Here is a 25,971-nt window from a genome sequence, read left to right on the forward strand (position 1 = left end):
TGTCCTGAGAGTAGTTGTACACACACCTAGAAACATGAAACTGTACCGTTTAAGGAGCAGTGCTGATTGTAGCTCTTCCTAATATCCCATCAGAATGCTCATACATGTTTGGTCAGTAGTATCTCTTAACCAGGGAAGATAATGCCATTCTCTGGTTTTAAAAAATGAGTATTTCCAGAACTTAAAGAATAGAACAGAGGAGTCTTGAACTTGATTCGAATTAACTTCATGTGATGCCAGCCTGTAATTTGGAATGGAGGAGAGGCAGTGCTAGTCAAGCAGCAAGTGTCTTTGAGTACTGCTGTTGTAGCAGCATTGACTTGGCCTTGCGTGGATATAGAGGAAGCGTAAGATAGAGTCCTGCGGTGGAATCGTTCTAGTTGAAAATATGGATGCCATGAAGCAACAGTAAATAGGATAAGAGTATAGCTGTGGACAGGGTTATTAAGTACAGACCTTAAGTACAAGTTCAGTCGGGGCTGGAGTGATAAGGAAAGGCAGGAGTGGGACTTGAGGAAATAGGATTAAAATACCTGGAAGAAAGGATTGAGACAGTGAAGGTATAGAAGTAGGAATTAATCTAATGGGTTTGATAGGCAGTACAAAAGTATGTGTGTGTGGGATTTGGAGTTAGTCCTGATTTTTTTTTTTTTTTCTTTTTTTGGGACACACCTGCAGCATACGGAGGTTCCCAGTCTAGAAGTGGAATCAGAGCTAAAGCTGCCGGCCTATACCACCACAGCCACAGCAGTGTAGGATCCAAGCCGCATCTGTGACACACACCACAGCTCATGGACATGCCAGATCCCAAACTCACTGACCACCGCTGGGGATCAAACCCGCCACTTCATGCGTCCTAGTTGCATTCATTTCACCTGTGCCACGATGGGAACTGCAGTCCTGATTCTGAATCTTGGACTCTGATGTTTACTAGTCCTGTTTCTGGGCCCATTAACTTGACTTCATTCAGTTCTTCATTTGTAAAATTGGGTCAGTTATAGTTCTTTTTTCAGTATTTGGGAGAATCAAATGTGGAATGCTTAGCACACTGCCTGGCTTGAGAAGGCTCAAAATGAAAGCTGTGGGACAAGGGAGCTTGACCTGCCTGGGTGAACGAGGGGCTGCCCTGCCGTAGATATGGATTGCATGCCGGCTGTCTCCAAATTTTGTAATTTCCTGCTGAGTGGAAAGTAGTACACATTTCCTTTCCTTTCCTTTCCTTTTTTTTTTTTTTTTTTTTCTTTTTTTAACAGCTGCATCATCCACATATGGAAGTTCCTGAGCAGTTGAGGCTTCTGTCACAGCTACAGATCTGAGCTATATCTGTGATCTATGCTGCAGCTTGCAACAATAACACTGGATTTTTTTTTTTTTTTTTTTTTGGCCTTTTTAAGGCTGCACCCGTGACATATGGAAGATCCCAGGCTAGGGGTCATATTGGAGCTGTAGCTTCGGGCCTACGCCACAGCCACAGCAATGTGGAATCTGAGCCACTTCTGTGACCTGTACCACAACTCATGGCAATGTCGGATCCCTGACCCATTGAGGAAGGCCAGGGATCGAACCTGCATCCTCATGGATACTAGCCAGATTTGTTTCTGCTGTGCCCCAGTAGGAATTCCCTGTTTCTAATTTTCTACAGTGAGTTTGCAATAGCACTGAATAGGCTCTATTTTGGGTTTGATATTTGACCTAATCTTTTTGGGTTTTTTTAACATTTATGTTTTTATTTTTTTTTGCTGCATATGTGGCATGAAGAAGTTCCTGGGCCAGGGATCAAACCTGCGCCACAGCAGCAATCCAGACCACTGCAGCAGTTCCTGTCATGGTGCAGCAGAAACGAATCCAACTAGGAAACATGAGGTTGCTGGTTCAATCCCTGGCCTCGCTCAGTAGGTTAAGGATCCAGCATTACTGTGAGCTGTGGTGGAGGGTGCAGTCGAGGCTCGGATCCCGCATTGCTGTGGCTGTGGTGTAGGCCGGCACAGCTCTGATTCGACCCCTGGCCTGGGAACTTCCATATGCTGCGGGTGCGGCCCTAAAAGGCAAAAACAAAACAAAACAAAACGAACTGTTGCAGTGACAGTGCTGGATCCTTAATCTCATGAGCCACCAGGGAACTCCAAGGGTTTTCTTCACATTTAAGTATTGTTTCTTGGGAATTCCTACTGTGGCTCAGTGGGTTAAGAACCTGACTAGTATCCATGAAGATGCAGGTTTATCCCTGGCTTCACACAGTGGGTTAAGGATCTGGCATTGCTGCAAGCTGCCGTGTAGGTCACAGATGTGTTTCGAATCTGGTCTTGCTGTGGCATAGGCCTGCAGTTGCAGCCCCAATTTGACCCCTAGCCTGGGAACTTCCCTGTGCCCCAAGTGTGGCCCTAAAAAGAAAGAAAAAAAAAACCCAAATATTATTTCTTTGTGTAAGCTTTTAGTTTTAAAACCCTTTCAGTGTGTATTATGTGGTAAAGATTGTTCCATTAAGTGACATTTGCTTGCTTTGAAAGAAGTTGGGAACTGTTTGTAGTGTGCATGTATAGGTAAACAAGAAGACGAACAGTTTGAACTGAGACAAACTTAGTTAGCTTTTCAAGATGTGTGGGACATTTCTTTTTACTGTTAAGAAGGCAGATGTCCAGTTCAAGAGTAAGTAAAAATGTTAACTGACTTCAAAGAGTATTGCCTGGGGCAGCTCTGTGTAGTAGAACATTTCATGGTGCATAGTTGAAGTGTTCTTAATTTGTGTCGCCCAGAGTCCCACAAGTTTTAAGCCAAGTCTAAAAAGCTTTAAGAAACCGATTTTACTTGAGGAAGATTGGGAAGGTATTATGAAAGTGTGTGGTATTTCTGGAGAACGAGTGAGATTTAGAAGGACCAGGGCATTTCAGGTGGCAAAAGTGGTAGAGTGAAGCAGGAAGTCTGGAAGACTGTCTGACTCGTGTTGGGGCACTGTGTGCAAGAGGTGCAGCTGCAAAGTGGGGGTGGGGGTGGGATTGTGAAAGGCCTTCGGTTCTATATTCAGGTATCTAGGCTTTATTTGCTGCTAATTAGTTTTGTTTGGAGGGAAATTAGGAGCAAGACAGATTCAAAATTACTGAGGTGGAATAAGAAATCAGCCCTTCAGCAGGACATACAGTAAAGTTGAAAACATTTTATTCTTAGAGCTAGTATTGTTTTGAGGAGACAAAGCCTTGAAAACAGGGCTTCAGGTAACAATGGAAGGTAAATAACATTGGCTTTCAGTATGTTGGGATTGTAGTATTGGTGGGATACATCTTAGAAATTCAGACCTGATGGCTTTTAGGACAATGTAGGTTTGCATGCCTAGGCTAGAAGTGGAGAAGGTGCAAGGTGTGGGTAAGATTACTTTGGCAGTATGGGCCGTGATAGGAGAGACATTTAAGTCGTGCTCAGGGAGTTTTTTTTTTGTTTTTTTGTTTTTTTTTTTTTTTTTTTTAAAGTGTGATGTTTTTGCAGAAAGGCTGAGGGACTTCATCCACCATGTTCTAGTCCCGTAGAGCTTAGGGTTCACAGGAAATCTAATGGGATCCCAGGCTGTGCCATAAATACAGGGTAATGCTGACTGCAACTGTTCTGGGAAATTGGCTTACAGGGGTTCTTACACCATGGTAGGAAAGGGCCGTTGAGGCACAGAGAAGCCCAACCTTCTGCCAGTTTGTATAGGGCTGTTAAGTTTATCTAAGTAAAGCAGTATCTGGACTTCTCACTGTACTGCAATGGGACTGATAGTGTTTCTGGAGTGCCGGGATGTAGGTTCAATCCCCAGCTCAGCATCGTGGGTTAAGGATCTGGTGTTGCCGGGTCACAGCTGCAGCTTGGATCTGATCTCTGGCCTGGAAACTCCATATGCTTGCTGGCAACTGCATATATTGCAGGGTGGCCAAAAACCAAACCAAACCAAACAACCCCAGGTCTACTTAATAGGTCATCTAATGTAGTCAGATTTGGACCAAAGCAGCATGGCTCCAGAGCCCCTATTTTTACTCATTGCGCTAAATTGGAAGAGTTAGGCATCCAGGGAGGATAGAGAGGAGGGAGGGTCAGAGCTAGCTGGAGTGTTAAGTATGGAGAAATGACCTGTGTATGGTCTTGACTTCAGTTGCTTTCAGATGGTATGACTCTGGATAAATTTACTTATTAATACCTTTTTGGACTCTTTCCTCTTCTCTGAAGTGGGGATAAGATAGGGTGCTTTCGAGGATTAAATGAGATAGTACACATAAGCAATTTATGCAGTCATTATTACTACAGTAGGAGAGAGAGAAGGCTTTACTGACTTGAGGAAATAGACTTTGGGAAGAGCTTTGTCTTTTAGGATTTTTTGGGATGGCATGGGTGAATTTGATCCTCTTTTGGCTTGAGAGAAAGCAGGTACTGGAAAGGGAAGTGACAAATATATGAGAGTAAAGGGAACATGGGGCAAGTTTCCAGAGGGATTAATTAGAGGGAAAAACTGGGAAGCAAAGAGGCCATGATAGCAAAAGCATCAACTCTGGTATAACTGACTTTTTAAGCTTAAACACAGTGCTCTAAAGTATTTATACCTTTATTAGCAGGTTTCAATTTTGCTTTCTAAAATAAGCAGTATATATATCAAACCAGTAGGCAGTATATGAATTGATTTGGAAGACTGTGTTTGAAGTAGGAATGAATTTTCTTTTCTTGTCAGAAACGGAGTCCTTGGAAGCTAGTTCTAGAAAAATAACTTTTTATTTATTTATAATAGGACATGAATTGTTTTCAGGGTTTATAGACTATTTTCTTGGTTAAGTTATGAGCTGTTCTAAAACACAAAGAACATTTAATCGATACATTGATATGGTGGGTATTATTTTATACTGGCATTTTGAACACCAGACTTGAAGGAGTAGAGGATAGTGGAGACTGGTTAGTCCACTTCTCTGCAGTAGTTTAGACAGATGATTATATCAAACTCGTGCTTCAACATCTAAATGTAGGACTCTCTTTATTCTAAGAAGCATCTCATTCCATGGACAGTTTCACTTAGTAGAAGGTCAGAATCACAGACTTGCGTTGTGTGCTGTTAAAATTTAGGGCTTTTTGGCTAAAAGTCAGAAATCTTGTCAGCCTTGATTTTGGATGTGATGTTGCAGTAAGGTGTGATGCTTTAATGTTTGTTTTATCTTCTAGGGCTTGCATTTCTTTTGGACCTAAGAATCGTTCAATTGGAGCAGCAGCTAAAAGCCAGGTAGAATTCTGTTTTTTTTTCCCAAAGTGATTCATTTTTCTGGTTTGACCATCCTTCCCATTCAGCAACTATATCAGTGCCTATTATGTGCCCAGTACTGAGAGCCCCTAGGTGTACAACTAAGAGACAAACCTGATCCCTGGTCTCATGTACTTAAGTGAGAAGCAAATAGCTTTCTAAAATAGCATGAACAGTGTAATTAGTTTAATGCAGATTACTAGGATGTTACCCAGATACTGTTTAAGAAAGCTTGCTTATTCCTCGGTATTTTAGATATTCTTTAAAGTCTATCTTGTATTTTCATCTTATTCATATTTATGGTCTGTGTTGTCTCTAGATTTGATCTTATTGATAAAGATTTTCAAGGAAGGAAAGCATACTTGGAGAAGCAGACTTGCCATTAGTTTCTCTTTTTGCTGTACCTGTGGCAAGGGAAAGTTACCTGCAAGGGTTCGAACCTGCGCCACAGCAGCAATCCAAGCCACAGCAGTGACATACTGGATCCTTAACCTGATGAACCACTAGGAAACTCCTGCTGTTAGTTTACTTTTAAATCAGAAACCTAACATATTTGCTGGTTTCTGAGTAACTTGGAGTAGCAGAACCTGAAGGATTCTATTTTCCTGAGCGCCTGAGGTTACTATAAAATTAAGGATTTGAATGTTACATGTTTCAGTGGTTCATTCTGGAGCAACAGTAGAATGAATAGCTGTCCCTTTTTCTGCACCTGGTTTGGCCTAAGATTCCTAAGCCCAAAAAATGGTGCTTGGCCAGTTGATTTTTAATTAAATTGGGGGTTTTATAATTTCATTTTCAGAAAGTTCAGAATGTTTCAGGAGATAATGGATAGCAAGTACAGAGAGATTTTGGCATGTCTTTTCCTTCTAAAATTCTAGTGCATTCTTCCTGTTTTTAAACTTGCTTTCATTATTGAGAATGGTTATTGTACTAAACTGGCTGCCTAGTTCTAGGTTGACATAGTTACTGTGATACTGGGTTTCTACTTGGCAGCTTACTGAAGCAGGGCTTGACTTGGGAGGCCTCATATTGTTTTACAAAAGAACCTGTGTGTGTGCGTTTTGACATAGCTGATGTAGAGGATCCCTGCAGTTTTTCCTTGGGGCTTGTGGCGCTTACTCCTGCATTGAAAAGAGGAGCCTGTAAGTCTTAAGCAGAAGTTCATTCTTAAATTTTTTGAATGTCTTTACCAGCATTTTTTTCCCCGTAAGTTATAATACTTATTCTAGAGAAATTAGAAAATATAGAAAAAGTATAAGGAATTTGGAAGTTGCTATACTACCATTATCCAAAAATGACTATTACCTTAATGTGTACTCTCTTGTATTCTTTGTAAGCATATAAATGTTTTTCTCTCCCCCACCTCCACCCCAAGAAAGTGCCATCATACCATATAGATACTTGTCTCCAGACTTAAAAAATACTCTTACCCACTGTCCACACATAATGCCATAATTAATTTACCCATTCCCCTGACCATGACCCTCTAGGTTCTTTGCAGTTTTCTGCTGTGATAAGTAATACTCTGTCAGTTTATTTGCACTTATCTTTGGGTGCTTAATGTCATCTTTTTTAGCTTTTATGATAAGTTTCTTTCACTAGAATGCCTGAATTGATACGTACTATCAGATTGACTCCTGGAAAGTTTGAATCACAAACTATGGGTAATTTTTTAAAGATAAAAATTATTTCATATAATTGTTTGTTAAAAGTTTAAGAACGGAAAATGCTTTTATAGGGGTAATGACCTGTCTTCAGACTGGGCTCTGGTCTGTGTGATCTGTACAAGTCTCTCACCCTTACTTCACGTGCTAGACAGGTGTTGTTCAGAAAGGTTTAATGCTGAAGAAAACTGAAACTCGGAAGGAAACTTTGGGGAATGAAGATGTTGCTAATTTCATCTTGAAATTGTTGCATTTTTTCCCCTTCATTTAAATGCTATTAGTTTTTCTAATCTTTGATATTCTTTCTCTTAGGTAATATCTAATGCAAAGAATACAGTCCAGGGATTTAAAAGATTCCATGGCCGAGCATTCTCTGATCCGTTTGTGGAGGCAGAAAAATCTAAACTTGCATATGATATTGTGCAGTTGCCCACTGGATTAACAGGAATAAAGGTAAGGTTTTCAAAGTAGTGCCTTATGCTTGAAATACAGTCTTTTATAATCTATATCATACCATTCTAATTTCCAGTGGTAATGAAAATGCTTTTAAGTGCTTTGGAAAGCTTTTGGCTGGTAAAGACCACTAGACATTTTTTGAATCATCTGGATTTTGTTTGGGAGCCATAGGTGGCTCTGTTAACATGGGTTGAATGGCTAGGTAGTGATGGTGTGAAGTAACTGCCTTTGCTCCTTGTGTTGTTGGCTGATGCAACAGTCTTTCAGACTTTCTGGAAGGATTTTTAGTGAATGACTCGTGGAAGACCAGGCAAAGAAATCAATACTTTAAAGCCACTAGCCAGATACATGGTCATACTCTTGACATTAGGATTGGAAAGAAGTGTTGTTCTTTCCAACAACAGGGAAAGGGGACTTTAGTCCTTGCTATCTCTGGGATATCTAGGAGAGTCTCTTTGTGAAACATGTAATGAACTGGTCATACACAAGAGATTAGAGGCTGGAGGATGGATAGGGTGGATACTTCTGCCTCTCCTGCCCTCACAGGTGGTAAGAGGAATCTAGTGTGTGTGAGCTTTCCAGGCAACCAAGTTTTAGAGAGAGAAAATTTGGTGTTTGAGACACCCCGTTTGGTGACGTAAGGACCATGGGAACACGGTCAAGAGCCAAGAGATGATGAGCGTTACGCGCAAAAGGTAGTCATTTGTGCTGTTGTAGCTGAGAATTTAGTTGAAATTGGAAGTAAATTCTGCTAACTGAAAAATGATTGCTGGGTTTACTTAGGGTATCTTCGTCAGTAATTTCATAACAGTTTGAGTGGACCAAATAATGGATAAATCTGGAGTGCAGGAGGAGAAAAAAGGAAAAGGAGCGGAGGAAATGGGGGATACCTAGAAAGAAATAGGATGGGTATTAGCAGATTTAGTTAGAAGCATTACAAGAGCAAAGGAGAAAGAGTAGGGAGAAGACCTGGAAACAAGTGGATCCAAGTATGAGGTTGGAGGAATTGACCAAATGAGAGAAGAAGAGTAGCTTCACCAGGAAGGTAGATTTCTCATCTTTATCATGCAGTAAAGTGAGAAACTGTTACAATTTAAAGCAGAATTTAAGTTACGGTTGGCCTGGGGAGTAAGGAGGTAAGGAGAATGTGGTGTTCAAGCTGAGGTGCAGCAGGAACTAAGAGGAGAAAGTGCCACTTTCTGGTCTAGATTGTAGTTGCAGAGTATGGGCATGTGGAATGCAGCCTTACTTTAGGCAGTCTATTCAATGTTAAAAGTTCGTGACTCTTGGAGTTCCCGTTGTGGCTCAGTGGTAGTGAACCCGACTAGTATCCACGAGGATGCGGGTTTGATCCCTGGCCTCGCTCAGTGGGTTAAGGATCCGGCGTTGCCGTGAGCTGTGGTGTAGGCCGCAGACGCAGCTTGGATCCCATGTTGCTGTGCTGAAGCTCCCATTTGACCCTAGCCTGAGAGCCTCAATATACCACGAGTGTGGCCCTAAAAAATTAACAACAACGAAAGTTTGTGACTCTTTATCGAGGTTGTAAGCTTTTATCCAGGTTGTAGGATATCTTGAAGTTTTGTCATTTATTCTTTAATTCAACAAGGATTTATTGCGTCAGGTCTGTCCTTGATATTGGGACTATGGCAGTGAACAAATTGACGAAAAGCATGTCTTTGGGTTAGATTGGATCCTAATTGGGTCAATAATCATAAAGTCAAGATAGTAAACAAAGTGAAACACATAGTATGTCAGATGGTAAAATAGTTTCCACTGCCAGACGTCTTGATGGAAGGGCCAGTGTGGAACCTGGTGAGCTACACACACCAGTTTGCTTCTGCTCAGGTACTTGTCTCAAGTGTTGGTGGTGGTCACAACATCACATTTACATAGTTGTCCTCACCTCTTGAGATAATGTTCTACTGATAATATTAGAGATTGTTCATTTTTTAGTAAGTTTAGATCCTTTTGTTGTTTTATTGCAGGTGAAATATATGGAGGAAGAGCGAAATTTTACCACAGAACAAGTGACTGCTATGCTGTTGTCCAAACTGAAGGAGACGGCAGAAAGTGTTCTTAAGAAGCCTGTTGTGGACTGTGTTGTTTCGGTGAGGCTAATCTTTACACATTACTGGGGTCTTGCATGAAGAAGCAGAAAAAGAAGGGTGTCAATTGCTAATAAAATTTCTTTCTGCCTTAGATTTTAATGGTGAGTTTAAGAAGATATCAAACTAGGGTTCCTAGGGTAGGCTCAGTGGTAAGGAACCCGACTAGTATCCATGAGGATTCGGGTTTGATCCCTGGTCTTGCTCAGTGGGTTAAGGATTCGGCATTGCCATGAGCTGTGGTGTAGGTCACACATGCGGCTTGGCTCCTGTATGGCTGTGACGTAGGCCAGCAGCTGCAGCCCCAATTGAACCCCTAGCCTGGGAATTTCCATATGCTGCAAGTGCAGCCCTAAAAAGCAAAAAGAAAAGAAAACACTGCTTTTTCTCCATCTCTATCTCTGTATCTTTATCGTTTCCTTTTCTGTTTTTTTTTTTTCTTTTTTTTGGCTGGGTGGGGGTGGTGGGGGGGAATTGCACCTCTGGCATGTGGAAATTCCCAGGCCAGGGATCAAACCGGTACCACAGGCAGCGACGGGAGCTGCTGCAGTGACAGTGCTGGATCCTTAACCTGCTGTGCCACACGAGAACTCCTCTTGGCTGTTTCTATATCTAGCACTGAAGGTACGACGGCAGTAGACTTCATCTTTTCCATGTGTCTGTTTAGATGGAAGCCTGGCTGTAGCTTTGCGCTTGTAGTATAGTGGAGTCCTTGGGGATGGTTGAAATTTGGGTGGCTTTGTTTGTTTTGCCACAGAATCTCCTCATTCTGCAATTGGGGTCTGATATTTTAGCTCTTTGGCCTCTTTTGTCTTAATATGGTAGTGCAGAGGTCAGCAAAGCAAGGACTGTTGGGTAGCTTATTTTACCTCAGAGTCATTTATCTAATGCGTTCCTTGGTTCGCGGCTATCTAGTAAAGGTAGTACTGACGTTTATCAGGAAGAGTTGTCAGAAAGAGTTGGATTATGAGTCATAATCCACATCTTGGGGGTGCAAAGAATAAAAATGCAACTTCCCCCATAGAGCTCAGATTCAGTATAAGCAGTGTATTTCGTAGATGGTTTCTGCCTTTACTCAAATCTCTTTTGGGCTTTAACGTTTGTCCCTGTATCCCCCATCTATTGTCGTAACTTTTTTTTTTTTTTGTCTTTTTGCCATTTCTTGGGCCGCTCCCGCGGCATATGGAGGTTCCCAGGCTAGGGGTCGAATCAAAGCTGTAGCTGCCAGCCTACGCCAGAGCCACAGCAACGCGGGATCCGAGCCGCGTCTGCAACCTACACCACAGCTCACTGCAACGCCGGATCGTTAACCCACTGAGCAAGGGCAGGGACCAAACCCGCAACCTCATGGTTCCTAGTTGGATTCGTTAACCACTGCACCACAACGGGATCCTATTGTCCTAACTTTGATTCTGAATTTTGCTCTGTGTAGAGGTAAAATTCGTGTAAAATGGCAAGAGTGCCTGAGTGGCTTTTTCAGATTTTGGGATCAAGTTAAAAAGGTGATGGATTAAATTATGCATTGGGTGTTCTTGAAGAGTATCGGTGATTTGCTAGGAGAATTCACAGGACTCAGAATATAGCCATACGCACAGCTAAGATTTATTATAGTGAAAGGATGCAAAGCAAAATCAGTGAAGGGAAAAGGTACATGGACAGTATCTGGGGGAACCCAGATATAAGCTTCCAAGAGTCCCTTCCAACAGAGTCAGACCAGAAGTGCTTAATCCCTCCAGCAACAAGTTTTGATAACATAGAGGAAATGTCATGCACCAGGGAAGCTCTGCCTGAACCTTGACGTCTGTGCTTTTGTTGAGGGTCGTTCGCGTAGGCCCACCATGTCTTCAGCATAAATGATGTTGTACAGACAGTTTGGGCTCAGTGAGCCACTCCCATAATCACGGAAGATTTTTCTCTTGATTCAGGGAACTCTTCATCATTCAAATCCCCAGATGCTAGGAAAGGGGCTGCCTTGCCTTCAGGCCTATCTGAGGCTCTCTGTCTCTGGCCTCTCTGTGAGCTCTTTCTGCACAGTCACTGCTCCAGCTCTTGGTACTGTGGTGTATCTGATTGCTTTGATTGCTTTGTAACTAGGGCCTGGGTGTATTTCACTTTTTTTTTTTTTTGCCTTTTCTAGGGCCGCTCCTGCGGCATATGGAGGTTCCCAGGCTAGGGGTCGAATCAAAGCTGTAGCTGCCGGCCTACACCAGATCCACAGCACCGCGGTATCCGAGCCGAGTCTGCGACCTATACCACAGCTCACGGCAACGCCAGATCTTAACCCACTGAGCAAGGCCAGGGACCGAACCTGCAACCTCATGGTTCCCAGTCGGATTCGTTAACCACTGAGCCACGACGGGAACTCCTATTTCACTTTATTTACAAGGTGATTTTTGTTAAAACATAAGCTTTATTTTGGGGGGAAGGTAATAATAACTCTCCTGATCAAATCAGATCAAATATGTAAAAGGGTATATGGGAAGTTTTAGCACACTCTTGTACTTAGTAAGTAGGTTTTCTCCCCCCGCCCCATAGGTTAGCAGTTCTACCACTTTGTTACAGATCTTTCCAGAGATTTTTATGTATCCAAGCAAAATATATATGGGTCCTTTTTTACTTTGATTTTTCTTTTAGTAAATTTTGGGCAGTTTACCTTGTATTTGTTCCATAGCAGTAAAGAGGTGCTGTCCTCCTTTTGTGGCCGTGGTGTCCCAGTTTATGTATTTACCATAATCTATATAAGTAGTTCATATTTGTTGGACATTCAGATTGTTTCCAGATTGTTTTTTAATTGAAGTGTAGTTGATTTACAGAGTTGTGGCTATTTCCACTGTAGACTTTTTTTTTTTAATGTTTTATTTTTTGTCTTTTTGTTGTTGTTGTTGTTGTTGTTGCTATTTCTTGGGCCGCTCCTGCGGCATATGGAGGTTCCCAGGCTAGGGGTCGAATCGGAGTTGTAGCCACCGGCCTACGCCAGAGCCACAGCAACGCGGGATCCGAGCCGCGTCTGCAACCTACACCACAGCTCACGGCAACGCCGGATCGTTAACCCACTGAGCAAGGGCAAGGACCGAACCCACAACCTCATGGTTCCTAGTCGGATTCGTTAACCACTGCGCCACGACGGGAACTCCAGTAGACTTTTTTTTAACTTAAAATTTTTTTTTCTTCTTTTTAGGGCCCTACCTGTGGCATATGGAAGTTCCCAGGCTAGGGGTTGAATTGGAGCTGCAGACACCGGCCTACACCACAGCCGCAGCACCAGATCTGAGCCTCGTCTGTGATGTACAGCACAGCTCATGGCAACACCGGATCTTTAATCCACTGAGCAAGGCCAGGGATTGAACCTGCGTCCTCATGGATGCTAGATTCATTAACCACTGAGCCGCAACGGGAACTCCAGTGTATGTGATTATAATATTTCACTCTTGAGGTAAACTTGAACATTTAAAAATTTTTGAGTCATTTTTTTATTTCCCTTTTTGTGAAATGTTCCTGTCCTTTGCTTATTTTATTTTGAATTTGTGGTCATTTTGATTTGTAGTTCTTTGTATATTTGAGAAACTCTTTGCTCTTTTATGATGTGAGTTGCAAATATTTTCCTCCATTTGGTCATTAGAATTTTTAAGTGAGTCAGATATATCAATCCTCCTCACCTCCCTTTTTACTCTGCCCCCTCCACCCCCAGCAAACATTATTTTATTTTTATTTTACTTAATGTTTTTGGCTGTGCGTGTGACATGTGGAAGTTTCCGGGCCAGGGATTGAGCCTGTGCCACAGCAGTGATGCCAAACCCTTAACCGACTGACCCACCAGGGAGCTCCTATTTTCTTTATTATTATTTCTGGCCACACCTGAGTCATGGGTAAGTTCCCAGGCCAGGGATTGAACCTGTTGCCACAGCAGTGACCCAGGCCACTGCAGTGACAATGCCAAATCCTTAACCCACTGAGTCACCAGGGAACTCCTCTCTTTATTTTTTTTTATTTTTTGGCTGCCCAGGTACATATGGAGTTCTTGGGCCAGGGATCATATTCGAGCTCGGCTTATATGAGCAACCTATGCTGTGGCAACACTGGATCCTTTTAACCTCCTGTGCTGGGCTGGGGATCAAACCTGCGTCCTGGTGCTGCAAAGATGCTGTTGATCCCAGTGCACCACAGTGGAAACTTCTCATATTCATTTCAGCAAATGTTCTCCTTTGGCACCTTACTGACATTAAACCAAAGACCTCAGTTTGACAGATGTGGACTGAGACCATTTGTAAACTTAGTATTTGTAGGTCTCAGTGCCTGCAAGCATCAGAACACCTGTCCGTCTCTTTGGTCCCTTAGGGAGGCCTGAAACTGTCTCAGGTTTTCTAACAGTGCTGGCCACAAGGTGGTGGAAAAGTTGTGGCACTGCGTTTTGCTGGCATGGGAAGCCAAGCGTGCCTTGAAAGCGGGTTCTTTTCTCAAGTGACGGATCTCCAGGTAGAGTCCCAGTCATCCTTATTCATCATATTCCTGTTTGCCTGGGCTGGAGTGAAGAAAGGGGTATCCTCCTCAATGACACAGGGGTGAAAACACAAGCTGGTTTGCACTTTTTAGAGCTCCAGGATCTAAGGAAGTCTTGTCTAGGGGAATGGGGCAGTGAGCTCTCAGGTCAGCGCTGCTGGCCAGAGGAAACCCTGGGTCCGGCTTTGCAGCCTTTGCACATCGGGCATTTTCCTCGGACCCATGAAATACTGAGTCCATCAGGACGTTTTGCTTATATGCAGTTTCTGACTGTCAGAGTTCAGGACTGTGTGGCTTGGGGCTCTTTTTTAGGATTTTAACCCAGGATTAGCTATCCAGAGCATAAAATAAGAGGGAATACATTCTATGGAGTTCCCTTAGTGGCTCATTGGAAATGAATCCCACTAGTAACCATGAGGTTGCGGCTTTGATCCCCGACCTCACTCACTCACTAAGGATCTGGCGTTGCCATGAGCTGTGGTGTAGATCTCAGATGTGGCTTGGATCCCGCGTGGCTGTGGCTGTGGCTGTGGTGTAGGCTGGTGGCTACAGCTCCCATTCGACCTCTCGCCTGGGAACCTCCATATGCCACGGGTGTGGCCCTAAACAAACAAAGAGGGAATACATTCTAAGGATCAAAGCTTTTCTTTGTGGCCCTGCTGAACAATTTCAGACATCATAGAGACAGAGAAAACTGGGCACTCAGCAGGTCAGGAGCTGGCCTTCAGACCCAGACTTCTCTGGTTCAGTAGAAAGGGGACCTCAGCTTGGGGTCCAGCATTCTAGCTTAGCTCTGCAAGACTAGTTGACCCTTCTGTGAATTATGAGCAGCTGCAGGAGAATGAATACTGGAGAGAAACACACAAACCAGAGCTCCTGAGTCTGCTTCACCAGCATCTCGAAGATATCTTGAGGCAAAGAACCATGTGGACCCAGAAAAGGCAGAGCATGGCCAGCTGCTTCTCTGCATCCTGGAAGAAGTTCAGGGAATGATGGTGGTGAAGTAGATCCTGAGCCCGTCAGCAGCGAAGCAGGACATGAATAGATTCCAAACAGGAGAGGCTAGCACACACAGGGCCAGCAGGTTCATGAAGATCACGAGGCCCAACCACAGTGCTGTTCTCACTTCTCTTCTTGGAGTGAGAACAGCACTGCTCTTGGTTCAGCGAGCCATGGCCCTGCCTGAGTGTCCCACCTGCCAGGCTACACCTCCACTTCCTGTGGGCCTTGCTGGCGCCTGCTGCTTTTGCTGCAGTGAGCAGGAGGCAGCAAGCTGTCTTGCCTGTCCCGCCCGTGGCCCCCATCCCAGCCAAGGACCCAGCACTGCCTGCTAGTGGACACCTGCCTTTCTTGGCGGCTGTGCCCCCTAGTTCTTTGGGTTTTGTGTTATCTTTAGAAAATCCCTTCTTATTTGATGGTAAAGGTTCCCTTTCATTCTGATACTCAAGTTTTTTTTTTTTTTCTTGTTTTGGTTTTTTTGGTCTTTTTAGCGCTACATCTGCAGCATATGTTAGTTCCCAGGCTAGGGTTCTAATCGGAGCTACAGCTGCCAGCCCATGCCACAGCCACAGCAACACCAGCTCTGAGCCACGTCTGCTACCCACACCACAACTCATGACAATGCTGGATCCTTAACCCACTGAGCAAGGCCAGGGATCAAACCTAGGTCCTTGTGGATACTAGGTGGGTTCATTACCACTGAGCCACGACAGGAACTCATGATTTTTTAAAAACATTTAAATCCTTGACTTGAAATACATTTTGCTATTAGCTGTGTGGTTAGGAATGCAGTTTTATTATTTTTTTCTGTGTGACCATTCACTTGTGCCAAGACTACTGTAGAGTTCCCTACTGGCTTGAAATACTTCTTTGGTCCATATACAAAATAAATTACTATAGGTATATGAAGGCATTTCTGGATTTGCCTATTTTTTTGACAGGTGCATTTTAAACAAGGAATCTCCATAATATAGTAAAATTTCAATTATTTTTTAATAGGTTCCTTGTTTCTATACTGATGCAGAAAGAAGATCAGTGATGGATGCAACACAGATTGCAGGTCTCAATTGCCTGCGATTAATGAATGAAACTACTGCAGGTAAGAGTCCATTAACTGGATTGGTTTTTTTTTTTTTTTTTTTTTCCTTTTATTTTCCATGGGAGCAGGGATTAATGAAGTTTTGACTTACTCAGTCTTGAAGTTGTGAAATCTTAAAACCCTAGGGTTTCTTGTTCCTTATTTTGCTTGGGGCACTTACCACCTGTGTGTCATAGTATTTTTTGGATATTCTGTCACATATGAAGAATTCATCTGACAAGTGCTTTTTCTGTATTCTCATAACATTTACTTTGGTATTTAATCACATACTTGTTTGGAAAGTAATGCATTGTGTGTTTATAGCATTGCTTTGGTTTAAATACTTTTTCTTCAGCTTGTGGACTGGTGGATTCAGAAGGATGGGGTATATAAAAAGCAGCATCTTAGGGAGCAGAATTTATGGGAATGCTGAGATGTCACAAGGGTAGAATTGATATTGGAAAAAATCTTAGGAAAAGTGGGAAGTAAATTGGGAAAAATTGTCAAAAAAAGCCGCTGAAATGGGAAATTAGAAACACTAAGGAAGCCTAAGTGCAGTAAGCATTAACTCTTTAATCTTCTTCATGAATAGATCATTTGAAACTTACAAACGTTTTGATTTTTTTCTAAAACAGCATATGATGCAGCCCTGTTTGCTTTATACGGAGTCTGTTTCTTCCTACTTAAAAGGATTTTAAGTTTACTACTTAAATTATATTTTGTTGAATTTTTTTCTTATGTAGTTGCTCTTGCATATGGAATCTATAAGCAAGATCTTCCTGCCTTAGAAGAGAAGCCAAGAAATGTAGTTTTTGTAGACATGGGGCATTCTTCTTATCAAGTTTCTGTGTGTGCATTTAATAGAGGAAAACTTAAGGTAAGTGTATATTTCCAGAAGACTGTATTGCAAGTGTATGGCAATTAGAAATTTATTAGTGCAACTCAAAATAGTTGGTTAAAGAATTTTGTTTCAAGAATTTTGTTTCATTAATGGAAACATCCTCTGAGCCATTTGAACTAGAAACTAGGTGTGTAGGGCTGGGGCGGAAGAAAGATCCGATGTGAAGCAAAGAGCATAGACCTGGCGGAAAATGCTCCTAAGATTCCTGAGTCTATTTTTCTTAACTGTATTGTGGGGAAAATAATGCTTGCCTTGCAGGCTTACTAGGATTCTTTAATGTTTAGGCCCTTGGTATATCATACACTGAGGATTGAGAGAGTAATAAAGTATTCTCTTCTTGTCCTTAAGGTTTTTAGTGTCCTGGGAACAGGGTGGAGTGATCAGAACTTTGATGGTCCAAAGAAACCAGATTAAGAGTGATATTCTAGATTTCTGGCAAGGTTAGAGCTCTGGAGGAAGGAGTTTTGTACACACACAAGTCTAGCAGTGTTAATGGCAAGGAGGAACCAGCAGGTGATCATGGTCACAGTTGAATTGGATGGTATGTGCTAGTTTGTCAGACAGAAAATCAGTTCTCTAGCTTGGTGATTTTACCGAGAGTTAGCTTAAGGACCAAGGACTTTTCGAGTACTTGCTTTGTATTTGGATTCTATATCAAGATTCCTGGTGCCAAAGTCTAAATTGGGTTTCCTCCCCTGCCTTTGGGGGTGGTTGGGATACTCACTTTCCTGAAGTGAGTATTTGTTAGGTTTGGAGGGAATTTGAGTTTCTCTTTGTTACAGTCCTGTTTCTTTGAGAGCTGGACTTGGTTCTGCTTTATATTTTATTTGTTTCTGTCTTTTTTAAAAAGTATATAGAGCAGATCTTCGGGATGGTTGAGAAAGAAGAAGTTCCTGAGTTTTATGATTAATAGTGAACCACGTGTAATTCTCAGAGTTTAAGCTGTACTTTAATCTATAATGGGGTTACTTCTAAAACCCATACTCTTACCTTTTTAGACAGAAGGTATTAGCCATAATTTAGCCATAATAAAACTAGGAATAATAATATTAGCCATATTTGTCTTTGAGTCAAAGTGATGTGTATCTGCTTCCTCCCCCCCCATTGTTCTTCACTATCAGCTGTTATTGGAGTTTTCCAATGATAATTAAAATTTAATTATCGAAATACTTACTATAAAATCATAACAAATTTGGAAACATGTATAAAGAAAAAACATTTGTTATCTTACTGCTGTTTGGTATATTTCATTCTAATTTTTTATGAACACAAAGTTAGAATTATACTGTATTCAGTTCTGTGTCGTGTTTTTCATGAGTTCATTTCCTCAGAACATTTAACATTCTTTGGAAAGATTGTTTTAAGGGTGTGGCTCATCACTTATTTAGCCAACCTTCTGTTATTGAATCTGATTGGTTTGCTTCTAATCTGCTAGAGATTTGGAAATGGATAACCTAGGCTAATTAGTCTGTTTTCTGGTGGTGAATTGCACCTTTGGTATTAATTTTGTGGTAGCGATAAGACCAGAATTGTGTACATGTGTATTGGGCCTTGAATTGTAGTTGTTTGGACTCAGATTGGTGTAGTGGAGAAGCCATAGATTTTGGACTTGAGATTGGGTTTTGAATTGTGCTTCTGCCACTTAATATCTTTGTGACCCGCAGATTATCTGATCCATCAGGGCTGTAGCATCATCTCTAAATTGGGGATTACAGTATCTCTTTTTTATAGTTGTAACCCATGATTAAATGACAGACGCATATTGCCATGTTTCACCCTTGGTATCTCTTCCCTGCTTTTTATATTTATAATTTATCATTTACCAGTTAAATATATATCATGATAAAAATTTAATTGATTGGTTCATTTTTGAATTATCTTTTTCCGAAGGTTCTGGCCACTGCATTTGACACAACACTTGGAGGCAGAAAATTTGATGAGGTGCTAGTAAATCACTTCTGTGAAGAATTTGGAAAGAAATACAAGCTAGACATAAAATCCAAAATCCGTGCATTATTACGACTGTCTCAGGAATGTGAGAAACTCAAGAAATTGATGAGTGCAAATGCTTCAGACCTTCCCTTGAGCATCGAATGTTTTATGAATGATGTTGATGTATCTGGAACTATGAATAGGTAACCATATTAATATATATACACACACACACTTTTTTTTTTGTCTCTTTAGGGCCATGCCTGTGGCCTAAATGGAGGTTCCCAGGCTAGTGGTCGAATAGGATCTGTAGCCGCCAGCCTGCACCATAGCCGTAGCAATGCTGGATCCTTAACCCACTGAGCAAGGCCAGGGATTGAACCTGCGTCCTCATGGATGCTAGTTAGGTTCGTTTCCGCTGAGTCACGACAGGAACTCCCCATATCAGTATTTTGATCGTGAACTGAACTGTGATGTTTCTCTACTTATTTTAGCCTATTAGTTAATTGCTGGAAACATCATGCTTGTTATATGATAACTTCAGTTCTCTAGGTAAAATTAGGAGGGCATTTAGGATTCTGCCTTTTATGTGATGATTGGGTTTGGGTATTTTAATATATAGACTATGATGTTTGTTCTGGTTAATGGAATATTCCAGGAAATTTGTAGTTCCTTACATGTGCATGTATTATACATGAGTTAACAGTTTTCATAAACCTAAATTCAGGGCAAATCGCTTTAATGCAGAATTATACTGAATTTGCTTTAGTCATTGATCATAAATTGGTGGTTTTTTTTTTTTTTTTTTTAGGGCCACACTGTGGCATATGGAAGTTCCCAGGCTAGGGTTTGAATCAGAGCTGCAGCTGCTGTCCTATACCACAGCCACAGCAACGCAGGATCTGAGCCTTGTCTTTGACCTACAACATAGCTTATTATGGCAATACCAGATCCTTAACCCACTGAGCGAGGCCAGGTATTGAACCCACATCCTAATGGATACTAGCCGGGCTAGTTTTCAGTTCTATAGCTAGGAGTGGAATTGCTGGGTCATATGGTAGTCATGTTTGGCTCTTTGAGGAGTTGCCATACTGTTTTCAGTGTGTCCAGTACATCTCTAGTGGATGTGCATACTTCCCTTCTAAAAGTTCAGAAATACGTAATTTACACAAAAATGAGTAAAATAGAGTTACGTATGATTCAGCAGTTCCACTCCTAGGTATATGCCCAGGAGAAATGAAAGCAAATCTACATTTGTAGTTTTGCAGCTGTAGTTCCAGTTCAAACCCTAGCCTGGGTGGGGCAACAATGGATCAATCCTTAACCCACTGAGTGAGGCCAGGGATGGAGCCCGAATCCTCATGGATACTAGTTGGATTCATTTCCACTGAGTCATGATGGGAACTCCCATCAGTTTTATTATTTTATTATTATTATTAGTTTTTGCTTTTTAGGGCCGCGCCTGTTGCATATGGAGGTTCCCAGGCTAGTGGTTGAATTGGAACTACAGCTGCTGGCCTACACCACAGTCACAGCAACGCTGGATCAAAGCCGTATCATGTCTTCGATCTATAGTACAGCTCACGGCCACTCTGGATCCTTAACCCACTGATCGAGGCCAGGGATGGAACCCAGAACCTCATGGTTACTAGTCGGATTCATTTCCACTGCGCCATGATGGGAACTCCCCATAAATTTTATTTTTTAATGCATCTAAGAGCCAGTAACAAATGTTTATCTACACATTTAAGCATTTTAAATAGAGTTTGACTTTGCTGCGTTTCAACAATTCCATACATCTTTGTAAACTACTACTTTCATCATCATTTTGGAAAGATTTTCTCAGGCCTTCATACCTGAGGTAGCCACTGATTAGGTTTTCATTTTTTGGGGGGATGGGGATGGGGCATAGATTACGTTTACTTATTTTAGGATTTCTTATAAATGGAATCATACAGTATTTGGTCTTTTTGTGTAAGATTTGTTTTGCTTAGTATAAAACTTGAGATTCATTTAGTTGTTGCATCTATCATTTGTTCCTTCTTGTATATTGCTGCCTAGTATGACATTGTAGGTTTATTATTTTTTTTCCTATTTCTCACTACTGTTTCCTAGTATGACATTGTAGATTTATCATTTTCTCCTATTAATGGACACTGGCTCTTTCTAGTTTTTTTGCTGTTAGAAATAAAACTGTCATTTAAAATTGCTACCAAAATCAGAGTTTTGGTTGCTATATGTGGTAACCAATATTGGTATTAGGTGTCTTGAATTTTTACCATTCTGGTGAGTGTAATTCTCTACCTCTATACTGTTTTTCTTTTTTTTTTTGAGATGTAATTCATAAGTCACACATTTAAAGTATATAATTCAGTAGATTTTAATATATTACCACCCATTACCACAAGACAATTTTAGAATATTTTTATCACTACATAAAGTCTAAATGGCTATCAGTCTATGAAAAGATATTGAGGAACCTTATTAAATGCATATTTCTAAGCAAAAAAAAGTCAGTCTGAAGAGGTTATATACTGCATGATTCCAACTACATGACATTCTAGAAAAGGCAAAACTATGGAGATAGTGAAAAGATCAGTGGTTAGCTGGGGTTCGGTGGAAGGGAGGAATGAATCGATAGAATTCAGAGGATTTTTAGAGCAGCGAAACTATTCAGTGTGATACTGTAATGGTGAATACTTACACATTTGTCAAACACTGTAGAACCCTAATTTATACTGTCGTATCAATATTGGCTCATCTTTTGTTAGAAATGTATGTAATGCAGGATGTTAATAGAGAAACTGGGTGGAGGGGGTAAGCGGTATGTGGGAGTTCTCTGTACTTTGTGTTATTTCTTCGTAAACCTAAATTGGAGTTCCCATTGGGGCTCAGCAGTAAGAAACCCAGTTAGGATCCATGAGGAAGTGATTTCGATCCCTGTCCTCACTCAGTGGGTTAAGGATCTGGCGTTGCCATGATCTGTGATGTAGGTCACAGACACAGCTTGGATCCTGCGTTGCTGTGGCTGTGTGTAGGCCGGCAGCTGCAGCTCTAATTTGACCCCTAGCCTGGGAACTTCCATTTACTGCGGGTGTGGCCCTTAAAAAAAAAAAAAAAAAAAAAAAAAACCACCCCCAAAGTGTATTAATTGAAGGGAAAAAAAACCAACAACCCTGTACCCAATAGCTGTCTTTCCCTGGCTCCCCCCCACCCCAGCCGTAGACAGTTGTTAATCTATGGATTTACCAGTTCCGAACATTTCATATAAATCAAGTTAGTCATATATGTTCTTGGAGCTCTCTTGTGGAGCAACAGATTAAGGATCCATTGTTGTAACTGCCTAGCTTGGGTCCCTGCTGTGGCTTGGGTTTGATCTCTGGCCCAAGAGCCAAAAAAACCTTCATAAAAACCACCCCATATTCTTTTGTGATTGGCTTATTTCATTTAGCATAGTGTTTTCAGAGTTTGTCCGTGTTCCCACATGTATTAATCCCTTTTATTGTTATCATTCCTTTTTGCCTTTAGGATTTTTTGCACTTTTTTGCTTGTTACGAATAATGCTGCTGTGAACATTCATGTGCAAGTTTTCGTTTGATCCTATTTTCCATTGTCTTGAATAGATGCCTAGGGTGGAATTGCTGGGTAATGTGGGAACACTGTTTAATATTTTGAGTAATTGCCAAACTCTTTTACAAAGTGGCTACATCATTTTCTATTCCTACCAGGAATGTTTGCCTGATCTAATCTCTTTCCATCCTTGCCAGTACTTGTTTTTCTCTGTCTCCCCCCCCCCCCCCCATTTTTGGCCACTCCTCGACATAAGGAGTTCCCAGGCCAGAGATCAGATTTGAGCCGTATTTGTGACTTAAGCCACAGCTATGGCAATGATGGATCCTTAACCCATCATGCTGGTTCCGAGATGTCGAACCTGTGACCAAGTGCTCCCACGATGCTGCCGATCCCATTGTACCACAGTGGGAACTCCTATCCTATAAATGTGTATAACCATTTATTCCACATAAAAGTGGAATGTGATTTAACTTACTGTTTTTTTTTTTCACAGAGGCAAATTTCTGGAGATGTGTGATGATCTCTTAGCTAGAGTGGAGCCACCACTTCGCAGTGTTTTGGAACAGGCCAGTAAGTATATTTGTGATTGAATTGTTCATCTCAGGCTCTTTGGAAAATGTTGTTAATTGCTTTTCCCCCCAGTTTTACAAATTTTCATTGCATGAATTATTGCAGTGCTGTATTAAACTTCTTTCATCTCTACCTTTCCCCTAGAGTGTACCCCCACGCCCACCCCACCTCAAGTTATTTTTGATGATAGTTTCTGGGGAAATCTAATAGTTTTCCTAGGAAACCTAATTCAGATTCAGAGATGGATTTAATCTCAGTTATTTCATAGTGGTAGTAATTGTCTTTAGCAGTGTTGCTGTGGTAGTCTTAGAGGTTTTTCTGCCAGTGAATATTTTGCTGAGTAATAAGGGAAGATAGGATAACCATATACTTCATTGAATAGAATGCTTTAATGTTGTCTGGTGTAAGTTTACTTTAAAAATACATGACTGATACTGCAAAACCTTGACAAGCTTTCCCTAGAGTCCGCTCTTGTGTTGTTGCTAACTGTTTGATAGTGTTGAGATGTACTGTAATCAAGCTCAGCTCTTAAGTCAGAATGAGTATGACAGGTGGGCATGTTCTTTCTATACCGCTACAGCCCATTTCTTTAAATAGTCCTTCTCAACAAATTGTTTCAGGAAACCAGAGCTATTTTATGAGTGCTGTGGAGCCTTGGTGTGTACCATCTTTTCTTCTGATATAAGAAGACTGTACCTGTGTCATAGTCGGGACTAAGCTTATGCTTTGGATGGAGTGCTGAAGTGGCTAGATGTGCATCTGAATACCCCCTTTTTTTTTCATCCCATGTCGGAAAATCTAATATTTTGAGGCCCTTCTTTTTTTTTTTTTTTTAAATGGCTAGTTTAACTGTTGATGTTTTAATAGCTAATTGTGTGAGACTGTTTCTGAGATTGCTCTTCTTATACAGTCTTAAGATGTTAGGTATTCCTGGCCCTCACATCTTAAGTCCTGATATTGTTGTCCCTGCCTTCATTTTGAGTGTCAAAACATAACTCCCTGCATCCAGATGGCACATAACTGTGTGTGTGTGCATGTTGTGGTGGTGGTGGTGGAAGGGGGGGGAATGGCCAGGTTTTGTTAAATATCTGAGTTAATGTTGTGATTTATATTGATCTTATATTTCAGTATAATTTACAGATCTAAAAAAATCTAAATGGTTCCAATTGTTTTAAAATAGGGTTAAAGAAAGAAGATATTTATGCAGTGGAGATAGTTGGTGGTGCAACACGTATCCCTGCAGTGAAAGAGAAGATCAGCAAATTTTTTGGTAAAGAACTTAGTACAACACTAAATGCTGATGAAGCTGTTACTCGAGGCTGTGCATTGCAGGTGAGCTTGCTTTTTTTCACAGGTAGCCATTTATAGGTATTATAACAATATAGTAGCGGTTTTATGTATCCAGCTAGTCTGAGATTAGCTCAGAGTAATCTTAAGGTTTAAGATTCTGAAACTTTTGTTTTAAAATTCATGTCTTAGGTGGCATTCATAAATGGAATTTTACTCTGTAACATGTAGTAAGATGATGTAGTTTACTAAAAACATAGGTAAACCTGAAACACCACTAGAATTTGGCATATTTGTTGTATGAAGTAGTCTTTTACAATCGTTAAATAAAGGTTGAGGTTAATGGAAAAATGAAAAAGAGTAGCTAGATTTTATAAGTAATTTGACAAATGATAGATATTTATAAAACCACTTATTTATATACTATAAATTAATGTAAATATTTAAAAATCATTGATGGCCTCTGAAGTTATTATTATTAGGTCTTTTAATAATTGGTTCATGATGTCTACTTGCCAAATGGAATTTTTAAAAATTACTATTCTAGTGTGCAATCTTATCGCCTGCTTTCAAAGTCAGAGAATTTTCTATCACTGATGTAGTACCATATCCAATATCTCTGAGATGGAATTCTCCAGCTGAAGAAGGATCAAGGTAATAATGTTTATTAAATATTTTTATACTTAAAAGTTAAGGTTGAGTAAAATAATACTCTTGATTTCAACTTTTTAAAAATTTATAATATTTTGTTAATAGTGCATGAAACAAAGTGATTACTCACTTTAGTCACAGGATAAGTTTGTGTCCTTATTAGTTTCCTATATTTGATCCTGCTGAAATAATTGGCTTTTGTGTACTGATTGAAGTGTATGTATATATATATTTAAAACTGACACTGTATATACACATGCACATTTTTTTCCCCCTTGCAAACTCTTATAATCTGGAAGTGATACCAGTTGATAAGAGTAACTAGAGCTGTACAATAATTTTAAGCCTAGAATACATGGCTAAAAGTGTTAGAAATGTCCTAAATTTGTGTTTTTGTCTTTTCCCTCCATTTAGTGACTGTGAAGTCTTTTCAAAAAATCATGCTGCTCCTTTCTCTAAAGTACTCACATTTTATAGAAAGGAACCTTTTACTCTTGAGGCCTATTATAGCTCTCCTCAGGATTTGCCCTATCCAGATCCTGCTATAGGTAAGCAAAGAGTTAGGGATTTAAATTAAAAAAAAAGTGTACTTGGGCGAACTGGGATAGCAAAGCAAGTACAGTTTGCTGAAATTTGAGTATATTAGATCACAGGAAAACCCTCTTTCCTCTTGTTATTAGATTTAGAACCAGCAAGGTGGTCATTACTTAATTGAATCTCTCTATTGTGGGCTGTAGTTCTTGGTTAATGCACATGATTGTTACACCTTGTGCATAATGTGGTGCTATTTACCAGAAAGAGTTGAAGAGCTTTGGGTCTGACTCTAACATAAGAGTTACAATATATGCAAAAAATAATCAGGAACTTGTGCTATCAGTATCATAGGTTATGGACCCATGTTGGCTTGAGTCTTCATTGACTCTGAGAGAAACTTAGAATCTGGAAATAATACCAGTGGAGGAGAGAGTTACATGATAATTACAGACCTAGAATACATGGGTAAAGTATTA

At 40.8% G+C, this 25,971-nt stretch overlaps 1 protein-coding gene across 3 annotated transcripts in view; it reads left to right on the forward strand.

The window, feature by feature from the left end:
- Positions 1-25,971, forward strand: part of HSPA4 (heat shock protein family A (Hsp70) member 4) — a 45,295-nt gene that overhangs the window by 5,735 nt on the left and 13,589 nt on the right. For all 3 annotated transcript variants that reach the window (XR_014838791.1, XR_014838792.1, XM_005661654.4), the window contains exons 2-11: positions 5,173-5,230; positions 7,225-7,365; positions 9,354-9,476; positions 15,969-16,068; positions 16,791-16,924; positions 18,839-19,083; positions 22,947-23,023; positions 24,204-24,355; positions 24,858-24,964; positions 25,376-25,509. Coding sequence is in view for 1 of the 3 variants with exons in the window: in XM_005661654.4 (XP_005661711.1) it covers positions 5,173-5,230; positions 7,225-7,365; positions 9,354-9,476; positions 15,969-16,068; positions 16,791-16,924; positions 18,839-19,083; positions 22,947-23,023; positions 24,204-24,355; positions 24,858-24,964; positions 25,376-25,509 (1,271 nt within the window). In the remaining 2 variants the exon portion in view is untranslated. The remainder of the gene's footprint in view (positions 1-5,172; positions 5,231-7,224; positions 7,366-9,353; positions 9,477-15,968; positions 16,069-16,790; positions 16,925-18,838; positions 19,084-22,946; positions 23,024-24,203; positions 24,356-24,857; positions 24,965-25,375; positions 25,510-25,971) is intronic.

The sequence above is a fragment of the Sus scrofa genome, chromosome 2 (genome assembly GCF_054392235.1).
Source record: "Sus scrofa isolate SSC_HxYL_T2T_F1_AM1 chromosome 2, Sscrofa_HxYL_maternal_Yorkshire_Landrace_v2.0, whole genome shotgun sequence".
Taxonomy (NCBI): domain Eukaryota; kingdom Metazoa; phylum Chordata; class Mammalia; order Artiodactyla; family Suidae; genus Sus; species Sus scrofa.